The sequence below is a fragment of the Numenius arquata genome, chromosome 13, assembly GCF_964106895.1.
Source record: "Numenius arquata chromosome 13, bNumArq3.hap1.1, whole genome shotgun sequence".
Lineage (NCBI taxonomy): Eukaryota > Metazoa > Chordata > Aves > Charadriiformes > Scolopacidae > Numenius > Numenius arquata.
The window spans coordinates 1,660,230-1,680,623 of record NC_133588.1 but is presented as its reverse complement, the minus strand read 5'-3'; the positions used below and the strand labels follow the sequence as shown (position 1 = coordinate 1,680,623).

Below are 20,394 nucleotides of genomic sequence, written 5' to 3'. Positions count from 1 at the left end.
GCGCGCGGGCGGGGCGGGGCCGGCGCGGGGGGCGGGGCCGGCGCGGCGGCCCGTAGCAGGCGCCCTCCCCGCGTGAGTGACAGAAGGCGCCCGGCCGCGGGAGCTGGCGCAGGGGCCCGAGCCGCCGCTCGCGCCGCCGCCTCCCCGCGCGCTCCCCTCCCTCCCTCTCTCCCCCGCCCCCTCCCTCTCCCGCGGCGCCATCCGGTGTTATGAGGCGGCCCTGAGGGGCGGCGGCGGCGGCGGCGGCCAGCGCAGCCCGGCCCGGCAGGAGCCCGGCGCGGCCCGGCAGGGCGACGGGGGTCTGGGCTTACGCCTCGCCGGCCAAACCCATGACTACGGCAAACTGCGGCGCCACCGACGAGTTCGACTTCAGGCTGATCTTCGGGGAAGACGGGCAGCCCGGCCCCGGGCCGCCGCTGGGGCCTGCAGGTGCGCTCTTCCGCGGCCGGGCCGGTGTCGGGGAGGGGGTCGGCTTCCTGTTTTCCTCAGGCGAAGGCTGGGGGGGGGGGGGGGGTGTGCTGCCTGCCCCGCCACCGCGGGAGGCGGGAGACCGCGGGGGGGTGGGGGGGAGCGGCGCCGTCCCTCCTCCTTCAGCCTGCGGCCGCTTCAGGCGCCGCTCCCCGCCCCGGCCGCGGGAGGGGGGCTGAGGCGGGGGGAGGGAGGGGGGCGATGCCGCCGGCGGGGCCGGGCCTCTCACCGCCGTTACAAACTTTCTCCGGGGAAAGAAACCCAAGAAGTGGCGTCGTGCGGGAGGAGCCTCTCCCGGGGGCTTCGCGGGGGGAGGCCGCGGCTCTGGCGGTTTGGGTCTGGTGGGGCCGGGGGAGGGCGACACCCGCCTGCCGTCCCCTTGGCGATCGGCGGGGGGTCCCGGTGAGGCACAGCCGGGCCTGGGATCCGGAACCGAACCTTAACGGGGCTGGAGGAGAGACTCGTTGGGGGCTCTTGCCGTGAAAAGTTTCGGCCGAACTGATCCCCGTAATATAAAGCCTCGAGGCTGCTCCGGTGCGTCCTTAGGAAGGCGGTGTAGGGACGTGCGGGTGGGCGAAACGCCGCCTCCTGCGGTGCGGTGGCGGTCTGGCTCCGCGTGTAGGGAGAAAACGCACGCATTTCGGGGTGCTCACACGTTACTCTCTTTTATTATAGTATTGGAGCTTGAAAAATCCCATTTAAAAAAAAAAAAAACAAACAACAAAACAAACCCTCGTATTTCTTTAAACTGCAGAAAATAAAGTATTCCCTGTAAACTGTGGTGCGGGGAATCCTTAGGAGCCAGATGTGTAGCTCTACCGGAGTTCCGTGGCTGCGTGCTGCTTTTTTTTTTTTTTTTCTGACCTACTTGAAATAAGTATTAATTGGTAATGCACCGTCTTAACTCTGCCGGGTTAGATGATAAGATAGAGCTCTGAAGCGTGATTGCATCCAAGCTAAGCGATGCAGCCATGTTGTGTTGTCCTCTGACTGGCTTTTCTGCATAAGTTGATTAGAAACAAAATTGTTTGATACAGCCTGTATGTAACCCAGTGTAAACACTCGGGATTAACTTCTTGCAAAGCCTCTAACTTTCCTGATGCTAAGATTTAGTTACAGATTCCTTCTGATAAGGAGAGATTTTCTTTGCCTATTTTCCAATTTAGTGGAATAGCAGATGGTGCTTTTGGGAAAGGGGCCTGAGTTCTGCTAGCCAAATAAATGCATTACAGTACCCATATGAAAACAACAGGGAATGTTAACAGATTACAACAAAAATTATTATGAAACCCCTATTTTTATTCTTTTCACATAATACTAGTAGCCTAAACTATGCTCCTCTGTCAACGATAGATAAGAATGAGAAGCAAGTTGCTCAGAAAACTGGAAGTACTCGTGGTACTCAATTCACTTTTTATAACGTTTGTATTTTGGCAGCATTCCTTAACAAGCAGTTCAGATGCTACTCTGAATATAGAGAATTTTCCACACGTGATAAGTTAAAACTATTTTTAAGGCAAATTTGAAAATGTGATATTCAGCCCATGAACTGATTTGTTTGCTGTAAGCTTTCAGTAAGGAATCCTGCATCTGTATCTCAGTAATTTCACTGTTTTGTGGAATACTGGAGATGATCTCGCCTGCTGTGCACAGATGTGGCCTTCTGGGGAAAGGGTTAGCATGGGTCTCTGCCTTCAAGTATTCTATTAAAAGTATTCTGATTCTATTTTATCTTGAACTGTATTTTTAATCAAAAGCAAGAAAAAGTGAGCTATTACTTCATTTAATATACTTTAGATTTCTGAACTACTAAGAAAATGCTAGTCCTAGGCAGTAGATTACCTTTTTTGTGACATTAAAAGGGCAATAAGAGAAATTAAATCAACTGGGATTCAGAGCTACTATACAGAACAATATAACATAACATATGTGGGTTGCAGTGGGTAACATAACAGTGGGTTGCAGGATAGTAGAACTAACATACTTAGTTTTGTGCTAAGTGGCTGGAATTGGGACTAATGTTCTGCAGCAGTGCTTGTACGCTTGATCTGAAAGTTGTAGTTCCTCCTGCAGAGGGGAATGCGTGAAAGATGGGTTAAAGATGCTTGAAAGCTTGTAGTCTAATACTGCAATCTTTGCAGCATACTTCACTTGACATCAAAGGGGTAGCCCACTTCATATTGCTTGTGCACTAAGGTAAAAATTTGCTCAGGAGGTTGTCAAAAGCGCTTCAGCTACTTTTAAATGGAAGTTGCATACTAAGCACCTTCTGCAAAATCTTGTTCTTTTCTTCTGATAGTTCAGTGTCCTTGTCCCAAAGAAGAAAGAAATTCTCACTCTGATTTGGTAGTGTTCAGCGCTCAAAACAGGTAGTACAGTTTGAGATACTAATGAGCTTCCTCTTTTTCTGACAAAATAATTCAGGCCTCTGATGCCAAAAGGTAATGCTATAGAGCATTCTGAAGCAAACCAAATCTCTTTGGTATACTCTTTCTTGCGGAACTGTTTGGTTAGTTGCAGTAGCAGCTGATTGCATCTTGCCACCTTATATCAGTTGCGTTTGAAATGCCGAAGTAGGCATTTGAATTACAGTATCGTTCAGGTCCTGTACAGTCTACTAAAATAGATTGTCATGTAACTAACTTTGTCAAGTAACATGTTTGAGGTGCCACCGTGTTTGGTCATCTTAATGAAGAGATTTTTGAGATGTGATATGTGACACTTGAAGAGTTGATTTTTAACTTGAATACTTTTCTAATGATGCCCCCCATCCCCTTCACCCCCCCAGTTTTGCAATACTATTCAGTATAGTTTTGGGAAGTTTGCCTAGAATTTATTAAGCATTAAGCAAATAAACTGCATTAAGGTCTTCACTGTTAAAAACTCCGCTGAGGATGCAGTGTGGTGTTTCAGTGCCGGACTGCAAAAGGGGAGCAGATACAAGTTGCTATGATTGTTTCTTCAGGTGAATTTTTACTTGAAGTGTTCATCTTCTATTTTAAAGAATGAGTTTTTACAAGGTAAGGGCCTTTAAAGAACTTGGGCTATGTAGTTCTAAGCTGGGTATTCTGCATCTTGTAAGGTTCTGTAACATCCAAAATTATTTCCTGTTGGTATGTGAAATGGGGACTGACTTAAAATTAGAGGCTGCAAACTGTTCAATATCCAGAAAATGAATTATTGAATTACTTAGGAAATCCTGACAGATGAGTTATTGATACTGCTGTTCAGAATCCTGCCTAAATTGTTCCTGTTATTTCTGATGACGTCTTCTAGGAGTCAAAGATGGGCTAAGGTTTTGTTACCCAGTAAAACAGAGTAATATGTAGAATTTTCACCCTTACACCCACCTTTTGTTCTTGGGTTATGAAGCAAAGGAGGAGAAATTCACATTAGAGAAATTCAATATAAGCAGTCATACTTGGTTGATTTTGTTTATTTGTTTTCCCAAACTATGAGTGCTTTAGAAGTACTGATAAATGTACCCTCCTTGGACTTCTAGTTCATATTACCTGTCTTATTTTCTTGGAGACTATGAAACAAGCTGAAAAGAGGTTCTCCATGTTTCCTGCGACTTAATGTTTGGTTAAGTAATGCTATTTAGTAATCTTGTTACAGATGAATCTCTCGATCTCTCTTACTTTTCTCCTGAAAAGTGTGGTATGAAAAAATATCCCAGTTCTATAACAAATTTAGTGACAACTCAAAACATCTTTGCGAGCTGGAGCCTTGCTCTGGATAAGGACAGTGTATCTGAATTTGAATCTTTAGTTTATTTGAAAACTTCTATACTCTTGTTCTCCTTTGAGGTTTTTTTCCCTCTAGCTTAGAGCTACTAGCTTATTGGTTTGAGGCTGCTACTGAATGTCAGGATTGAAATACGCTTTTTTGCCATTGTGACTGTCAAAGTAATACCCGATCTTTTTCTTTTGAAGGTTTCTGTGTCTGACCTTCTTGCTGTATGAGCATCTGAGAGCTGCTTGAGCTGCTTGGGCTGCTCAGCAGTTACCTCCTGCCTGTTTTTTAAGTGCTGTGAAGCAATGACGGATGCTGTTTTTCCTCAGTAATTAGATAGAGTTCTCCGTAGCAAAAACTGGCACTATTTGTCATTTAATTTAGTTATGTAGTAAAAGTCTTAAAATCAATGATTTGTACTGAAGCACCACCACAATACTAGTCTTTATAGCTTTGCCTTGATCATTAATATGTAAAGTATTCTTCCTCACTTCTTAAATGTGTGTTTGTGACAGGTATTGCTGTCGGGTATTGTTGGTAGGGAGTAGAAAACAGCCGAAGTTGTTTACAGAAGTTTGCAGTGTGCTTGAACTTTTTGTTCTTTTCTCTAAGATGGTGGTTAAGGTAAGCAGTACTAAGAAAGTCAAATTGTGGTAGGGAAGAGAGTAGTCTCATAGTTAGACTGAGTGGAAAATGAAGGGCTGGGTGCTGGCAATAATTGTGAACCTGAGGTGTGAACTGACTGAGGGGTGTGCTTGGTGAAATCAATTTTTGTGATTGTGTACTTCTGATCCAGAACTGCCACAAAGCTTGCTTTCCTTAGCTGAGTAAGAGAAACTTGTGAGATGTAATCTTCTGAAGTCTTTTTAACAAGCCGTCTTGTACATCTATGTGGTTCACCTGAAGTTTTATTCCTTTTTCAAGTCTTATTATTCTGTTTAGGTTTGTCTTGCCTATATAAATTGGTAGGACAGAGAGTCTTTGCACAGGATGGTAACTCTGTGGTTTATATGTATAGTTTGAGCCATCCATATAAATACAGCTCTCTCTGCTGGTCTGTAAACATTTGCTGTATAAAAGGGTGCTCCTGTGGATTAAGACTAGGATCAACTGGTCCAACTTGAAGAAAGGAATGAATGAACAAGTTGCTTCAGTTCTTTTTTTTGCCCTTAAACATAAATGATACTTTTTTAACAGAAGCGTTTGTGTGTTTATTAGATATCAAGCATTAAACATATTGTGATAGGAACCACCACTTGAGGGGAATTTAGTTACTGTCATTTTACAAGCTGGTGGATGCTGGTATCTGGGCGTGAAGGATTGACAGGCAGGGATACAGTGCAAATCAGCCATAGGCTGTGGTTATATAATCTGCTGATGGAGGGCAGGGGAGGGGGGAAACCAAACAGCTGCATCTGACCAAAAATAGAGGGTGTGTGACACAAGCCTTGTGACTTCAGGATAACTTAGAGAGACCCTGAGGAAGAACCAAAGGAAAATGTGTGCTGAAGTCCAATCTGGTATCGATGGAGTCGGGATTGCCTGGCCATTGAGAGTAACAGATTAAGTTGATAATCCTGGGAAGCTGACATGTTTGAATATGTTGTGGTTTTTCACAGTACGCTGACTAAATGAGGTGTTGCCGATTTTGATAAAGCTTGACCAGGACGAGACCGTTTTGCAAAATACCAAAATCTCTTGTGTTCTCTGGCGAGGCAGTGGTAGTTGCACCTGATCTAATTTCGTAACTTTTATGGTTTGGCCTATGGTTCTTGGATCACTACGTAGTGCATCAAGAATCACTATAGAATGCGGGGATTTGAAAAAGATCCCTAGTTTGACAAAATGTCACTTATTTTGTGTGTGAATTCATACCCACACCTCACCTGCTGTCCTCTTCCCTCCCATCTGAATTATGGGTGCGGTACAAACGAAAACCCTGAGAGCTGGGATGTGGGAGATGGGCAGGGTACAAAAGCATTTGTGCTAATGCTTTTATCTTATGTATGTCTGAAAATTTAGAAATAAGCTTGCTCTTTCTCCAAAGTAAAAAGTACCCCTCTGCTTAAAGCATGATAGTCTTTTCCCTTTTGTTTGTGTTGTACGACTGCAAGCAGTTTATCGTATCCCACCCGAAGAGTAGCCAAATAAGTCATGTTGCTGTGAATGGGCGAGAAATGAGAGTAGATTGGGCCTGGGTCAATAGTAAGTAGCAGTTTGGCTGTTCACAGCAATAACGTAAATACGGGAGTTGTTGCCTAAAGCTGCCCTAGTGGGCCAGGGAAGTATGTGGAGCAGGCTTGGCAGCCAGCCCAGCCTGTAAAACAACATCCAAGTCCTTGCATTTGTCCAGGCGTGCCATGTGGGGTTCGAATGACAGTGGAATTTAAGATGAGTGAAATGATCAGTAAGGCTAAGTAAAATTGCAAGGCAGGAGCAAGCTTATTAACAAGCCAACATTCCCTTCCACCTTTAGTACGCCCATCTGTGAGTATTCTTGTGAAACGCCACCGAAATGCAACACTAAAAAAAAAACCTATGGGACTGTTCATAGTCATTCAGGGGAGACGAGTTTAAATCTGTAGAACTGGTTGATAAGCAGGCTTTTGGGCTGTGTTGTGGCCTGCACATCCCATGAGTTAACTGAACAGCTGAATTTAATCATTTACATGGCTCTTCTGATTAAGTGTCGCAGTGGCATTGAATGCTTGTGGTTGCTTTTCAGAGAAAAGACGATAGGTGCGATGGAAGAGAAGATACTTCTGTCAGTTTTCTTTGGGAGGACCAGTCCTCATTTTTATGTACCGAGGGGAAGGAGAGAAGAATCAGCTTTCTGAGGATCTGACTACAAACCCATGATGTTTCAGCAATAAATTCATGAAAGTAGAACTCTGGGTTTGGGTTGGGTTTGTGCTGTGTTGCATTTTTGTTTGGGGTGGGTTTTTTTGTTTTGGGTGTTTTGTGCATTGGTTGGTTTGTTTTTTAAAGCAGAAACAAAAACTTCATTTGAGGCTGCATAAAAGACATTTGTAGGTAGAAACATTACCAGGTATTTACAGCTAATTTATTAGTCCTAGAAATGTAGAATCATATTATTCATATTAATATTTAGATTAATAGCAATTGCTTGTTTAAAAAATGACTTCTGAGGCTGCTTTTTGAAGATCAGTCATCACCTCTAAAAATGAGAAATATTTTCAATATGGCAAAAATCTGCAAAATATGGCAACTGGATGAAGTTGGATTTTTCTGTTCGATTTTTAACAGGTTGGTGGAGAGGGTTATTTTTGAAATCTTGTAAATATTCCCTTTGGACTTACGCTTAGGTCCTTTCAAACTGAGATCTTTCCTTTTTCTTGTGTGAGGTTATAAAAGATTGCAGGAGGCAAGTAACTTTGAATTCAGTGGTGAGCCTCTTCATGTTTTAGTGGATGCTAACTGCGCTTTTTAGGAACAAATGATGGGAGAAATGTTTTTTTTAAATCCCAGATTTTAATTTTTTTTAATGGTTTTGGTAAATAGAAAAAAAAAATCGAAAGACCGCTTAAACATAAATTCAGTGACAAGCAGCATTTGTACTATTGCTGGAGAGGGAATGAAATAGTGACTGATTATAATTGGTACAGGGAACAAACTGTTACATTCTAACTAAAATTGTTTTACAGAGTAACCCTTTGTATCTTTGTACCCCAAATGAAAGCATGCTCTAAAACCAGAATGAGGAGGTGCCAGAATGAACGGTCACCAGAATGAATTGGTGACAATGATTCACTGCTTTTGATGGCTACTTAGTAAGGTGTAATAATGTTTACAATGATTTGTGTAATTTAGCTGCTTTCTAGTAGTTGCTCCCTAAATCAAGAGCACAAAGGAGATGAGGAGATGGAATAACTGTCTAATTACAAAATGCTTTAACGGTGTTTGGGATAACTGTACTCAAGTGACAAGGCCACAAGAGAATGTGTGGCCTAATCCAAAGAACCACTAAGAAAATCTGTCAACATTCTGTATTTTGCATAGCTTCTTTAGATTAGGTCAGAGTCTCTGTATTTCATCAGTGTAATTTGTCAAATTTAGGCATCTGAGAGCAAATGCCACTGTCTCTCAAATTGCCTAGCTTTTCGGGTTGGGGGCAGGAGGTCAGACTGATTAGGTACAGTGTGTGGTGAAACCTCTGCTCCTGCTGGAATAAATTTAGGACTCTATGAAGAGATGCAAAGTTTCAGGGCATGCATGTGACATGTTTGTGAAGCATGTTAACGTGATCTCCCTCGTATTTTGGGGGATCATTCTGAAAGCTGCTGAAAAAATGGTGTTTCTGCTCAGCTTCAGCTTCCCCTTTCTCGTTTGGCTGTTTGATTGCTGTTTCTGCCCGTTATGCTTACTGTGGCAATCTTAGCAAAGTGAATCCAAGATGTCTCTGATTCTACATTCATGTGAGCAGCTGGGAAAACAGCAAAGTTTTAGAATATCATTCAGGCTCATTTCAGTCCTTTGAGGTAGAGAGCCTGGCAGTTTTGTGCACCTGAAGTGTACATTAAAGCTATATTATAGAATATATTAGTGAAATACTGAGTTACCTCTATGGTAGGATTGCCTGCTGTGGAATGGTTTGCCCTCTCTCATGCTGTAGGACAGCTGCAGAAGTATAGTGTGATTTTGCTGAGGTGTGAAGAGTTCCAAAACTAGTTTGTTCAGATGCTATCAATACCAGTTCTCAGTCTCTGTGCCATGCTCTGTTTGATAAACAGAAAGAGGCAGGTCCCCATTTTGGTCTCCCCTCCTTTTGTTGTCTAACCTCTCCCCACTCAGACCCTAGCCTGTGTCACCATGCTCTCCTATAAATTAAAATACCCATTTTCTTGCATGCTCCTGTCTTCTTTGCTATGGCCCTACTTACACATTCAGATATTGGAAACTTGTTTTCTGCTCAGTGTTTGGTTCAGGACTGGAGCAGACTATAAACCTGGAAGAGTCCCTAGAGAGAGGCAGGTTGCTGTCAGCCAGCTCATTGGTGTTAGGGGTTGATCAGTGGTAAAGGCATCCATGTAGGTAGTTAGGTGAGGGTGTCAGTTTGCACGTACAGCATAAACCGGAACCAGAAAGGAGAGCCTTTTATGAAGTCTGTTAATTTTGCCCCCATAAAGGAGGAGTTAGGTTGTGGATGATAAATTGGGCTGCAATATGAAGAAGAACCTAGACTAACCTTTGGCTGGCAACTGCAGGACATCATTTCCTTATTCTCCTCGATCAGTATTTGCCTTATGTCCTCACTTATCTTTATGATCAGTCGTCTTCCTGTGGGTCAGGCACAACGCACCAGTTTTGGAGTGCTCAGTCTTCTCTCAGTTCCCATGTCTACATGCACTAGATGCTCTGGGACTGCAGGGCTGTGGTCCTTGCACAAATCCTAACAACTGATCATATGGAATAATGTACTTCATCTTCAAAATAGCAGTGACAAAGAGGCTGTTAATACCGTGTGTTAGTAATTGCTGCATGGATGCATTGTGTCATTTTAAGAATCTCTCTGAAGGCCACGGTGTATTTCTTAATATTTCTGAACTGCTGGGCCATGTTAAGCTGATTTTCTGTCTGACACTGTATGACAAATGAGGCTTCATCATCAAACTGCAGAGCAACAGCTTCTGTTTTGTCCACAAGGGTATTGCGCAGTAAAATACCGTACCCTCTTGAATGGCATATCCAGACAGAAAAAAAGGAAGCAAAGAGGAGCCCATAGAACTTACAGATTTTTAAAGCAGAAAGTAAGTATTTTCTGTCTTAACCTGTTAGAGTATTAATTTATAATCCTTAAATGCTGAACCACACACTCTATAAAGTTTTCATTTAAACACGTACTTCATAATCAACCAGAAATACCAGGAGAGCTGGAGAAGGCACAGGTATAAACACTGCCTAGCACTTCGGTTGCTATTTTCTGTTCTTGTAACTGAACTTAGAATGACTAATTCTTGTTGAACTTCACAGTTACAAGGTGGACTTTTTACCTGCTTTGTACATCAGTTTTTATCAGCGTATGTCAAAGCACTGAGGATTAACTCCAAGTATAAAAAATTTAACTCCAAGTACAAAATTTTTTGAAACGTGCTTATGGCTTAAGCAGATGCATTTGATTTTCATGTTTATTTCATCTGTTTTTCCTATTGCCAAATAAAATTTCATGACTTATTTCCCTATTTGGAACTTAATTCCGTTACTTCAGGATGAAGTTGGATGTAGCCTGAGACAGCTACATTCTAAATTCTAGTTTAAGTGCACACCAGGCCTAAGGGTTTAGTTGCATGTTACGTTTTTATTTGATAGAGAAAACAACTTCAGTTCCTGTCCTGGTTGCTGGTTCCTCCCCATGTCCTAAAGCCTGCCATCCTGTCTGTTGTGTATGTGTACAGGTGTTTATGTTAGTGCACTGCAGATCTGATTGCCAAAATCATCTGCGTTAAAAATACCTCTCTTCTCATTTCCCATCCCCCTTGGTGTGTGAGTGTGTGTGGGAGGGTAGTTGTTGTTGAAAAAAACATAAGGTGTAGTTACACCCTGAGAGCCAGTATGTTCTTATTTTAGTCGCTGTCAGTTGTAAACATTTCATTTGCTGTATTATTATCTTGCTTAAGCTGCTTAAACTAATGCAGCTTCATTATTTTTCTGCATTTCTACTGAGGATAAGGAATTCTCATCTCATTGAGGAGCTCCCACTGTTGAGCAGATTGTTTTTCTTGTACATTTCCAGTATTCTTGCTTAACACAAGAAAATGAGTGAAATGTTGATGGGCATGACAGAGCTGCCTCTAGCGTACATGATTGACAGAAGTAAAATTTATTTTTATCCTTTTTGAGTAATCTGATCTGACTATGAAACAGACCACAGAATCATTGAAGAGGGAGCACTGCTTCATAAAATGACAGTTGTTGTAAATCATCCTTTTCTGAAAGCTTAAACTTGTGCTACTGTTTTATGTGTTGCTAAACTTGGTCTATAAGGATGTGTCTTCCTCCGTTCCGCCTTGCTGCCTTAATTATTTTCACAATTCATACTTTTTTTAGTACCATGTTTAGTGGCTTACTAGTCAGTTATACTTCTTATAAACTGATGCATTGCTGTGGTTTTTAGGGGTGTTTTGGGTTGTGTTTTTTAAGTTGATGTTTAAGCTTGTAGGAGGTGTCTCTGGAGAACATAGAGCTTGCAATGGAAAACTGGAGTTAAATATCCAATTGTAGAGCTTTAGTGTGGTAGTGTACCATCAGAAACTGATTGATTGTCTTTTTAAGTGCACAAAAGGAAAACTATGACTGTTGGGTATTTTGGGTTCTTTGTGAAGATTAAGACTCCTCCTTCATCCCAAGGAATACATGAACTGCTGCTAATCAGTAGGATAATGAAATTAAAACTGGTGCTGCATATGCTTTTTCTTCTTTATAATACTATCGTGTTCAGAAAGAGGTAATGGTAACAGTCAGGCCAGAACTGAAAAAAGAAGCTGTCATTCTTTTTAAAGTTTGGGAGTGAAGGCAGATGACATGACTTGCCTGAGAACACGCATGATGTCTGTGGCAACGCTCAAGCCTTTCCTTATGCTATTTAAAGGACTTGATTACTGATCCTGTTTTCGCAATAGTATTTTCATAAGACCTAGGTCGCATTGCACTTTCTTAGTACCTCATAACAACTTCTATTGTCTGAACCTGTTTGTTTATGGGCTTACAAACCTAGAATAATAAAGTGTTTTGGATAATTTTGGCACAGGGCTTGTGCTCAGACATTTGATAGTAATTGACCTTCCTCCTGCGGAGAAATCTGGCTCACTGCACAGCTGCACATGAGCATGTGCCAGTACATGGTTGAGGAGTGAACAACTGGTGGGCAAACATTACTAGTCCTGAATGTGCAGTCCGATACAATAAATAGCAAGCAAAATGTTCTTTAGGAGCAGTTGTTCTGGATATTATTTAATTATATTCTCCAGTTCGACAGCTTATGTTGAAGCGTAGTTAGCAGCTTAGTAAGGGATGAGCCAGCGTTGTTTTAATACTGAACAGGAGCTGCTGTAAACTAGTCTGTTTCTAGACAGTAGCAAACGTACATTCAAAATGACAAACCTTCTGTCTCTCATTGATAAAGGATGACACAGACGTCTGACATGAGATTGCAATGGAAGCCTGCAGCTTTATATAGCTTATATGCACTATGTGAATGTAGAGCACCTGCTACCTTTTGTGATCTCTCAGTAGCAAACCTGATCTCAGCAGGGTGGGGAGGAAGGCTTCACTAGATTTCTAAAGACTCGGTGGCTTCTCCATGCATTGTAGTGTTAAAAGTCTTAATAAGTTAAAACAAAGCTGAGTTTCTCTCTGCTGGCCATCAAGAAGACTTCCTTTGACTGTAAACCAAAATTTGTTTGACGCAGTTTTGTTCTTAGCAAACATTGACTCTTGTTTTGTTTCCCTGTCTCCTTTTAAACGCTTACTGGAACAAATGAACTATTAATACTACTTCTAAAACTGAAGTTAAACTTATTGGCCCATAATTCTTCAGTACTTTTTAAGCTTTTATTTAGTCCAGTTTTCTTTACCCTGCATTGCCATTAACCTTGATAGCAATTTGAGTAAATTGACTGTAGTAAAGAAAAAGCATTTAACACACCTGCCTTTTCAGGGTCATGGCAGGCTTTTGATGTCAATGGCACTGTTTCTTTTGGTCCTTGTATTTTGCTGTATCTGTCCTATCTAGCATCGTGCCCCCATGTGCTTGTGGTAGTTTTTATGCTCTACTTTAGTAACCTGACCTAGTTTCTGTTTCTTGAATGCTGTTTTCTTATATTATATGGTCAGTGAAGGCCTCGTGACTTGGCCAACTTCACTTCTCTACCGTTTTTCCTCCCCAGTAGGATTGTTTGGATGTCATAGCTCTCCTATTAAGTAACCAGATTTCCATAACTCCATTTATTGCCTTGGGCTTCTCCATAACTCTTTTTTGCTGTGCACTTGCCTGTTGTGAGATTTGCCTGAGTTTTTTTTCCTCTTGCTTTCTTGAAGCCCTGTGTTGGGTTTCTTTTGAGCTATTCTTGCTCCTTTCCATTTTAAGGGTTGTCAGCTGTGTTTTTTTTTCTATCCCCCCCCATAACTTTCACCCAAGTTATATTCATCTTTGTAAATTTACTAGTTCCTTCAAACTAGTTAGAGAGTTCTTTGAGATTGGATTCTCTCTGCAGTCTTTAATAGGACAAAAATAATTATTAGTAAAAAGTCTCGTAGAATTAATGACATCTTTTTTATGAAGGTCTTAGTGTTGTCCTTTGTATGAGCAACTAACAGGCTATTTTAACACCTGACTATAAGGGGGAGAATTTGTGGGTGCAAACTAAAAGAAATCTGCCTGTTTATTGATCACGTCTGGAAATGGTTTAGGTGATTGAGACTGCAAATACATTGTTTCCACAGTCTTCAGCACGCTTTCGGGATTTGGTGTTCATTAGATGCATAGTTCTTATTTTAGGTTTCTAGCTTCCTGTTTTTTTGAGAGTGTGTGTGTGTGTGTGTGTGTGTGTGTGTGTGTGTGCTGCTGGGGAGGGGTTATGGGAGAGCAGGGTGCCAAGCGTGTTAGAAGTTGTTTGTCGTGGAGAGGGACCAAAGAAGCCTGAGTCAGAAGAGTGCTCTCCTGTCTTCTCCATCCCTTCCCGAGTTCTTCCCAGCTGGTGGTGATAATTTTGTGCTAGTTTGATCTCTCCACCTTAGCTCCATTAAGCTTAAAATTTTGAATGTACAGCTGCTTTTTGTAAATCCCAGTGACATTGAAAGTGGGCAAATTGTCTTAAGTATTTTAAGACTTCTTGATTATTGCTGCAAGAGAAATAAGACTGTCTGCAACGGTGAGAGTTTTAGCACAATGTGCTGCTACTGTTCCTAAAGCCATTAATGACAGTAACTGGTTATGCACAGGACTTGACATCCAACTGTTGCTTTCCTATAATGTTTTTGTTATTATTTCAGAATTTCTGTACCTGTAACTGTTTTTTATTTCTAAGTTTTGGATATATTGCTTTTATTAGGATTGCCTTTTTCCTCCCTTGACCTACGTTTTTAATACTAATAATGTGTTAGGAAACAAGGACGTCTGTGATCTTGCACATGAGTATACAGGCAGATGTGGAAAACCTGTAACTACTGTCTGTATTTCATGTTTTGTGGTGGGAAACAGCAAACAGAAAGACCGCCAATTGAAGTTTTTAAAAATGTTTGTTATCCTAGTGGAAGGATGGGGAATTGCAGTTTTGATAGTGTTGAACGTAGTGAGCTTGTGTTAATTATTTGTATGATATACAAAATAGTCCTACTGAGTATCCTGCTTCTTTTAATGTAAGCATATTTAGAAATTACCTATACCAATTTTTTGTGCTCTTAACACATATAATAGTAGTTAATGATGTAATATGGATAATTGTTATGTGTGACTATATGTAATACATATTAAATCACACAGTGCTTATAAAACTTAGTACTAGTCTTAAATGCAATTTTGTGCTTCCTTTAATAGATAACTAATAGAGCTGTTCCTTGCCCATGTTCCTTCAGCCTTTTTTTATTGTTTTTTTTTTTTTTTTAACTCTGAGGAACATAGTCTGTTCCTTGGTTACAGTATGCTTTCCCTTCATTTGAAAATGCTACCTTGTTGTCTCTGAGGAGATGCTGTTTTGTTTTGTTTCTGTTTTAGTTAATTTTAAGCTGATTGCTATTAGTGAAACTGATAATAGAATGACTTCATTAACATAGCAATTTTTTTCATCGTGGAAAGGCCTAAAATACATGGCTTCCTGACTGGATATTTTATCTGACTGTGAGAGAGACTAGATTTATTTTAAAACAAATATTAATAGTCTACCGATACTCGGGATAAAAACCATTTAAAAAACAAACACAAACCGAAAAAACAACAAAAAAGCTAATACCCAGACATGCAATTGATGTCATCCAGTCCAAATTTATGGAAAATAATTGTATGAACATGGTGTCTCACTGTCACATTTGATACAGGAGAGTTTTAGTTTTGAAGAAATACTTATGCTTCTTCATAATATTCCCCTACTACTGAAAAAAAATATTAAAAAAAAAAAAAATCCACATACAAAGCACTAGAAACTGTATTTTTTTAATGATGTTAAATATTAGTGATGGGTCAGAAGCTCTCGAAGTGATTCAACATTAAAACAAATTACTCAGGTTGTAGAGATAATATTGTTAACAGATTTTTGAGACTAGTTTCAGTGACTAGTGAGGATGGTCTGAGTACATTTAATTTCATCTGCTAGGAGATGAACTACCCAGGTGAACTACCTGAGGTCTCCTGCATACTTACTTCCTATAATTATAGAGGGAAGGCTCTTTTTACAAGGGGAAAGAAACAAGAGTGGAAGCGTAGTGATTACAAAATAAGAAAGAAGTTGTGTTTTCTACCGTTTTTTCAGACAAATGTCTCATACTGTCAGTTAATTCAATATTGACAAGTGGGGCAAGACGATGTGCTTCAGTTCTGTGAGACAAAGCTGCTGATTTTGTTAACTGGTCTTGCACTCCCTCTCAATTGCTTGTTTTTCTTTGGAATATTTCCTGTGTTTTGGATAAGTTAGTGAAATCTGAGAATATTTTGTTTTGCCTTTTTTATGTGAACAACTTGTGCTCAAACTTCTTGAGACTGCACTTGAAAAATGCTATTCTGTGGGATTGGTACTTGAGAGAATAAGATTATTCATAATATCTTTAATAATATTCTTTATTAGGCCTCTTTGGATTGAATGTTTTTAGTTGTTTATAATCTTCATTGATGTTTGAGTCACTGTAAGATGCTTTCTAGTGTTAAAAGTGATAAATATTATGTATGCAATATTCTGGTGCTTGTAAGTATTGGTACTTGCAGAAAGTATCATAGTCCTATCATCTGAAAAAGATTAATTCTAATGGGTTATGATTAAAGATGTTTAATTTTGAATGGAATGTAGTTATATGAAAGATAAAGTTTGATTTTAGTGTTCCAGCTTAGATCCTTTCAAGATTTTTAACCCATTTTCTGTGTATTATATTTTCAACCACTGAAGATGTGTATAAACTGTAGAATCTGCTTGAAAACAAGATTTATGACAGAAAACTGCTGTAGTCATATTTAGCTGTAGATATGGCTGGGGAAAATTTAAAACTAAGAATTCGCTTTATTTTGTGTGGCTAGTGTGATGGGAAATGTTTAGGATGTTGAAAACAGGCCATACCTGGGAAACAAAGGATACTGTTTATGGCATTTTCCAAGTATTGCATTCTGACTGTGTTCCTCTTTATTTATTTTCTTTTAATTTTGTTTCCAGATCTTGAGTCAGATGACTGTGCATCCATATACATTTTTAATGTAGACCAACCGTCATCCTCTGTGAATCAGCCAATTTGTATTCCTCGCCACGGATTGCAGTCTCACTCCTCTCCTCTGTCACCACCTACAAGACTTCAGAGTCATAAGAACTATGAAGGAACTTGTGAGGTACCAGAATCCAAATACAGTCCACTAGGTGGACCCAAACCCTTTGAGTGCCCTAGTATTCAAATTACATCTATTTCACCTAACTGTCATCAAGGGATTGAAGCCAATGAAGATGAATTGCATACAAATGGCACAGAAAATGAGTACATGGAAAGGCCTTCACGGGACCATCTCTATCTTCCTCTTGAGCCATCATATAGGGAGTCATCCCTTAGTCCAAGCCCTGCCAGCAGCATTTCGTCCAGAAGCTGGTTTTCAGATGCTTCCTCTTGTGAATCCATTTCCCATGTTTATGATGATGTGGACTCAGAGCTAAATGAAGCAGCTGCTCGATTTACCCTTGGCTCTCCTTTGGCATCTCCTGGTGGTTCTCCGAGAGGTCCCAGTGATGAATCCTGGCAGCAGCCTTATGGATTCGGGCATGCCTTGTCGCCTAGACAGTCTCCCTGTCATTCTCCTAGAACTAGTATTACAGATGAAAATTGGCTGAGCCCTAGACCAACATCAAGGCCCTCATCAAGACCTACATCCCCCTGTGGGAAACGGCGACACTCCAGTGCTGAGATTTGCTATGCTGGTTCTCTCTCTCCTCACCATTCTCCAACTCCATCACCCGGCCATTCTCCCAGAGGAAGCATAACAGAAGACACGTGGCTAAACACTTCCATCCATAATGTACAGGGCCTTAATTCTGGCCTTTCACCATTTCAGTGTTGTACAGAGACTGATATTCCTCTAAAAACAAGAAAGACCTCAGAGGATCAGACTGCCACTTTATCTGGAAAAATAGATATCTGTCCTGAAGAACAGGGTAACTTATCGTCATCCCTTGAAACTGCAGTAGATGACTGCTCTGGATCTCAGCACACCTTGAAAAAAGATTTGCCTGGAGACCAATTTCTTTCTGTTCCTTCGCACTTTACTTGGAACAAACCAAAGCCTGGTCATACTCCCATATTTCGGTAAGTGATGAGAAAGCCCTTCCCTCCCATTTTTCCCCTCCTGTGCATCTTAAATAGTCATATAAATGTGCTTATATTTCTGTGATGCATTAAGACTTCTTAAAGAAAACTTCTTGTAGGCAAGTAGATGATATAATTAGGAAAAAACAAGTTGAGATACGAAATACCCACCTTTTTCCTCTTTTAAAAATACAGTAGAGGCATCATAACATAGGATTAGTTTTATTTAAATAAAGTTTGTATATGTGCACAGAACCCAGCTGAATCAAATGTCTGCAGATTCTGTGCATGCTTTGCAGTTCATCTAATCTGAGCAGTTAACATTTCAATATAGCTAAAGAAACCTGACATGTGATTTTACAAAACTGTGAGACCAGAAAAGGTGGGGAGTTTATTTGCTTTTTTACTTGCTTCTTTGGGTTGATAGAATAGAGAAAAAAGTTTGCATGACATCCAGAAAGAATTGATTTCTGGGCTGTAGTTCCAAGGGTATTTCCACCATCGTGCTGAGTTAACTAGCTCTTTTCTTTTTGTAGTCCTGTCATGTGCTAGCAGGATGATTTGTGGAGGCTCAGAAGAGAGAACTAGTTCAGTTGAGGGAAAGATTCACCCTCCTTCCCATTCTGTTACCTCTTAGATGGAGCAGTTATGTGATCTTTCAACCATGTAGCTTCTGGAATCACTTTGCCAGTACAATGCAGTGGGTGGAGTAGAAATGAGAATTCCTTAAGCAGCATTGCTGCTGGATGGACAGATGCTGTGATTACTCAGCTCAAGTTATCCATTTGATTCCTGAACCTTTTTCTTGATCTACTGGGCTTTAAAAACAAGGAGTAGGGAGGTACTGGGAGGAAGAAGTTGCAGATGTTTTTTGTTTGGACATTTTGTAAGAAAGGTAGATTAAGTTAATAACTGTAACACACAATTGTCCATATAAAAAGCCATACCATAAGTTTAAATGTCAGTGAATCCATGCTACTCTGTGTTGATTTTAAAATAACTTTGATTAAAATAATATCATTCTGTCCGCAGGCAATGCTTAAGATTTACTCTTCAAGGATGTAGAGGGTGAAGCAGTTCCTCTTTCTTGCGGAGGGTGGGGTTGGGGGCAAGATAGGGTAGGATTCTCCACATATATGCTTTATTTTGAAAGAGGCAAAGCTTAAATCCTACAAGGTAATGATAAAATATAATGTTACTCTCGTTGCAAAGTCATCTTTGCAAAACAGTTGTTTTCACACTCCGTATTCTTAACTTTAGGAAGAATGACTCAGAAAATATTCATGGTTTTATTATTTCCCCCCTCCCTACAACCTCCTCTCCCAAAGCAAGTGAAGCAAAATGCAGAAATGTTTCTGACCAGGCTTCAGAGATGCCCTATAGGAAGCGCTTTATTCCTGGCTCTGAGTTTTAAATTCTTAGCAGAAAACTAGAATTAACTATTGGCCAGTAAGCCAAGCTTACTGAAGAGGTGATCTTTACAGGGACCTCCCTCAAAAGCACAATTTGTTGAAAAGTGGCTGCTGGCTTTCCTGGCAACATGCTAGTTTTTATGTAATTTCCCTTTCTAGTGTCTTTTTCCAAATTCGGGTATCATTCTTGCATCATTTTGATGTTGTGATGTATTATTTCCTGGTGACTTGTCAGATGAGCAAGCCTGTTGAAAAAAATGTTTTATAATATCTGTTCTCATTCTCTGTTGGGTACATGAATATTCTCAGGGGTGTCTGTCTTGTGGAATATAGAAGCACTCAGCCATCTGTTAAAGATTGCTCTAGCTGACCCTTTCCGCAAACATTTTAGGCAGAGAACTAATGGAGAAAATTCAGCTGCAATTTTTGAGTACCTAAAAGGGAAATTATGAACACAAATGGGTGGAATATAAACCAATACTTTCACGGTAGAGTGAAACATCCTTAGAACAAATGGAAGATAAGTGAATCATAGCTTTAAGAGCTTCCCAAAGGGTAACTTCTAATGGGTACTAGCAGACAGACTTCAGTGTTCATCTGAGTTCTGACAATGAACTTTTCAGTTTTACTGCTGAACTTCTGCCTATGTGTTCAATATGTCAGTGTCACACAGAAGGCTTATTTTATTAATATAAAACCTCTGTTAACTTTTAAACTAAATTTTGTATAAATTCTTTAGAAGTTGTCAACTAGCTTAGATTGTTAATATCTAAATATGTTTAAATAATGCTTATTCAGCCATTTTGTCATTTTTGCATAACTATATAACCAGATTTTAATTTTTCCTCTTCAGAAATGTATTGTTTTTAGTGAGAAGTGATTTTTTTTTTTCACTCTTTTTTTTTTCCTTTAAAGTCTTTCTGTATAACTGTTTTTGAATGTGAAGTTTAACAGTAAAGACGCAAAGCAGCTAGCTGGAAAATTCTGTTTTACCAGATCTGAAACTACTGTGTTGACAGATACGTTAACTATCTTGAAGTCTTTTTTTTTTTTTTTTTTTTTTTTTTTAAAATTCTGTTACAGTCTGCTCATCTGTTAATAAAAGGTGTTCAGTCTGTTACTGGAATCTTTCAATTCTAACTAAAACAACGATAACTATTTTTCCTTAATTTTCTATTTTGGAATTGTATTCTATTTATGTAGGATAATCTGCAGTGCTAACTTGGCATTTTTGTTTGCTCTCAGGCTAACATAGCTCATTAAAGGTGAGCCCCACTGA

At 40.2% G+C, this 20,394-nt stretch overlaps 1 protein-coding gene across 2 annotated transcripts in view; it reads left to right on the top strand.

The window, feature by feature from the left end:
- Positions 1-329: 329 nt before the first annotated feature.
- The window catches only part of NFATC3 (nuclear factor of activated T cells 3), a 76,786-nt gene continuing 56,721 nt past the window's right edge, over positions 330-20,394 (top strand). For both annotated transcript variants that reach the window (XM_074157821.1, XM_074157820.1), the window contains exons 1-2: positions 330-429; positions 16,572-17,703. In XM_074157821.1, the coding sequence (XP_074013922.1) occupies positions 330-429; positions 16,572-17,703 (1,232 nt within the window). The remainder of the gene's footprint in view (positions 430-16,571; positions 17,704-20,394) is intronic.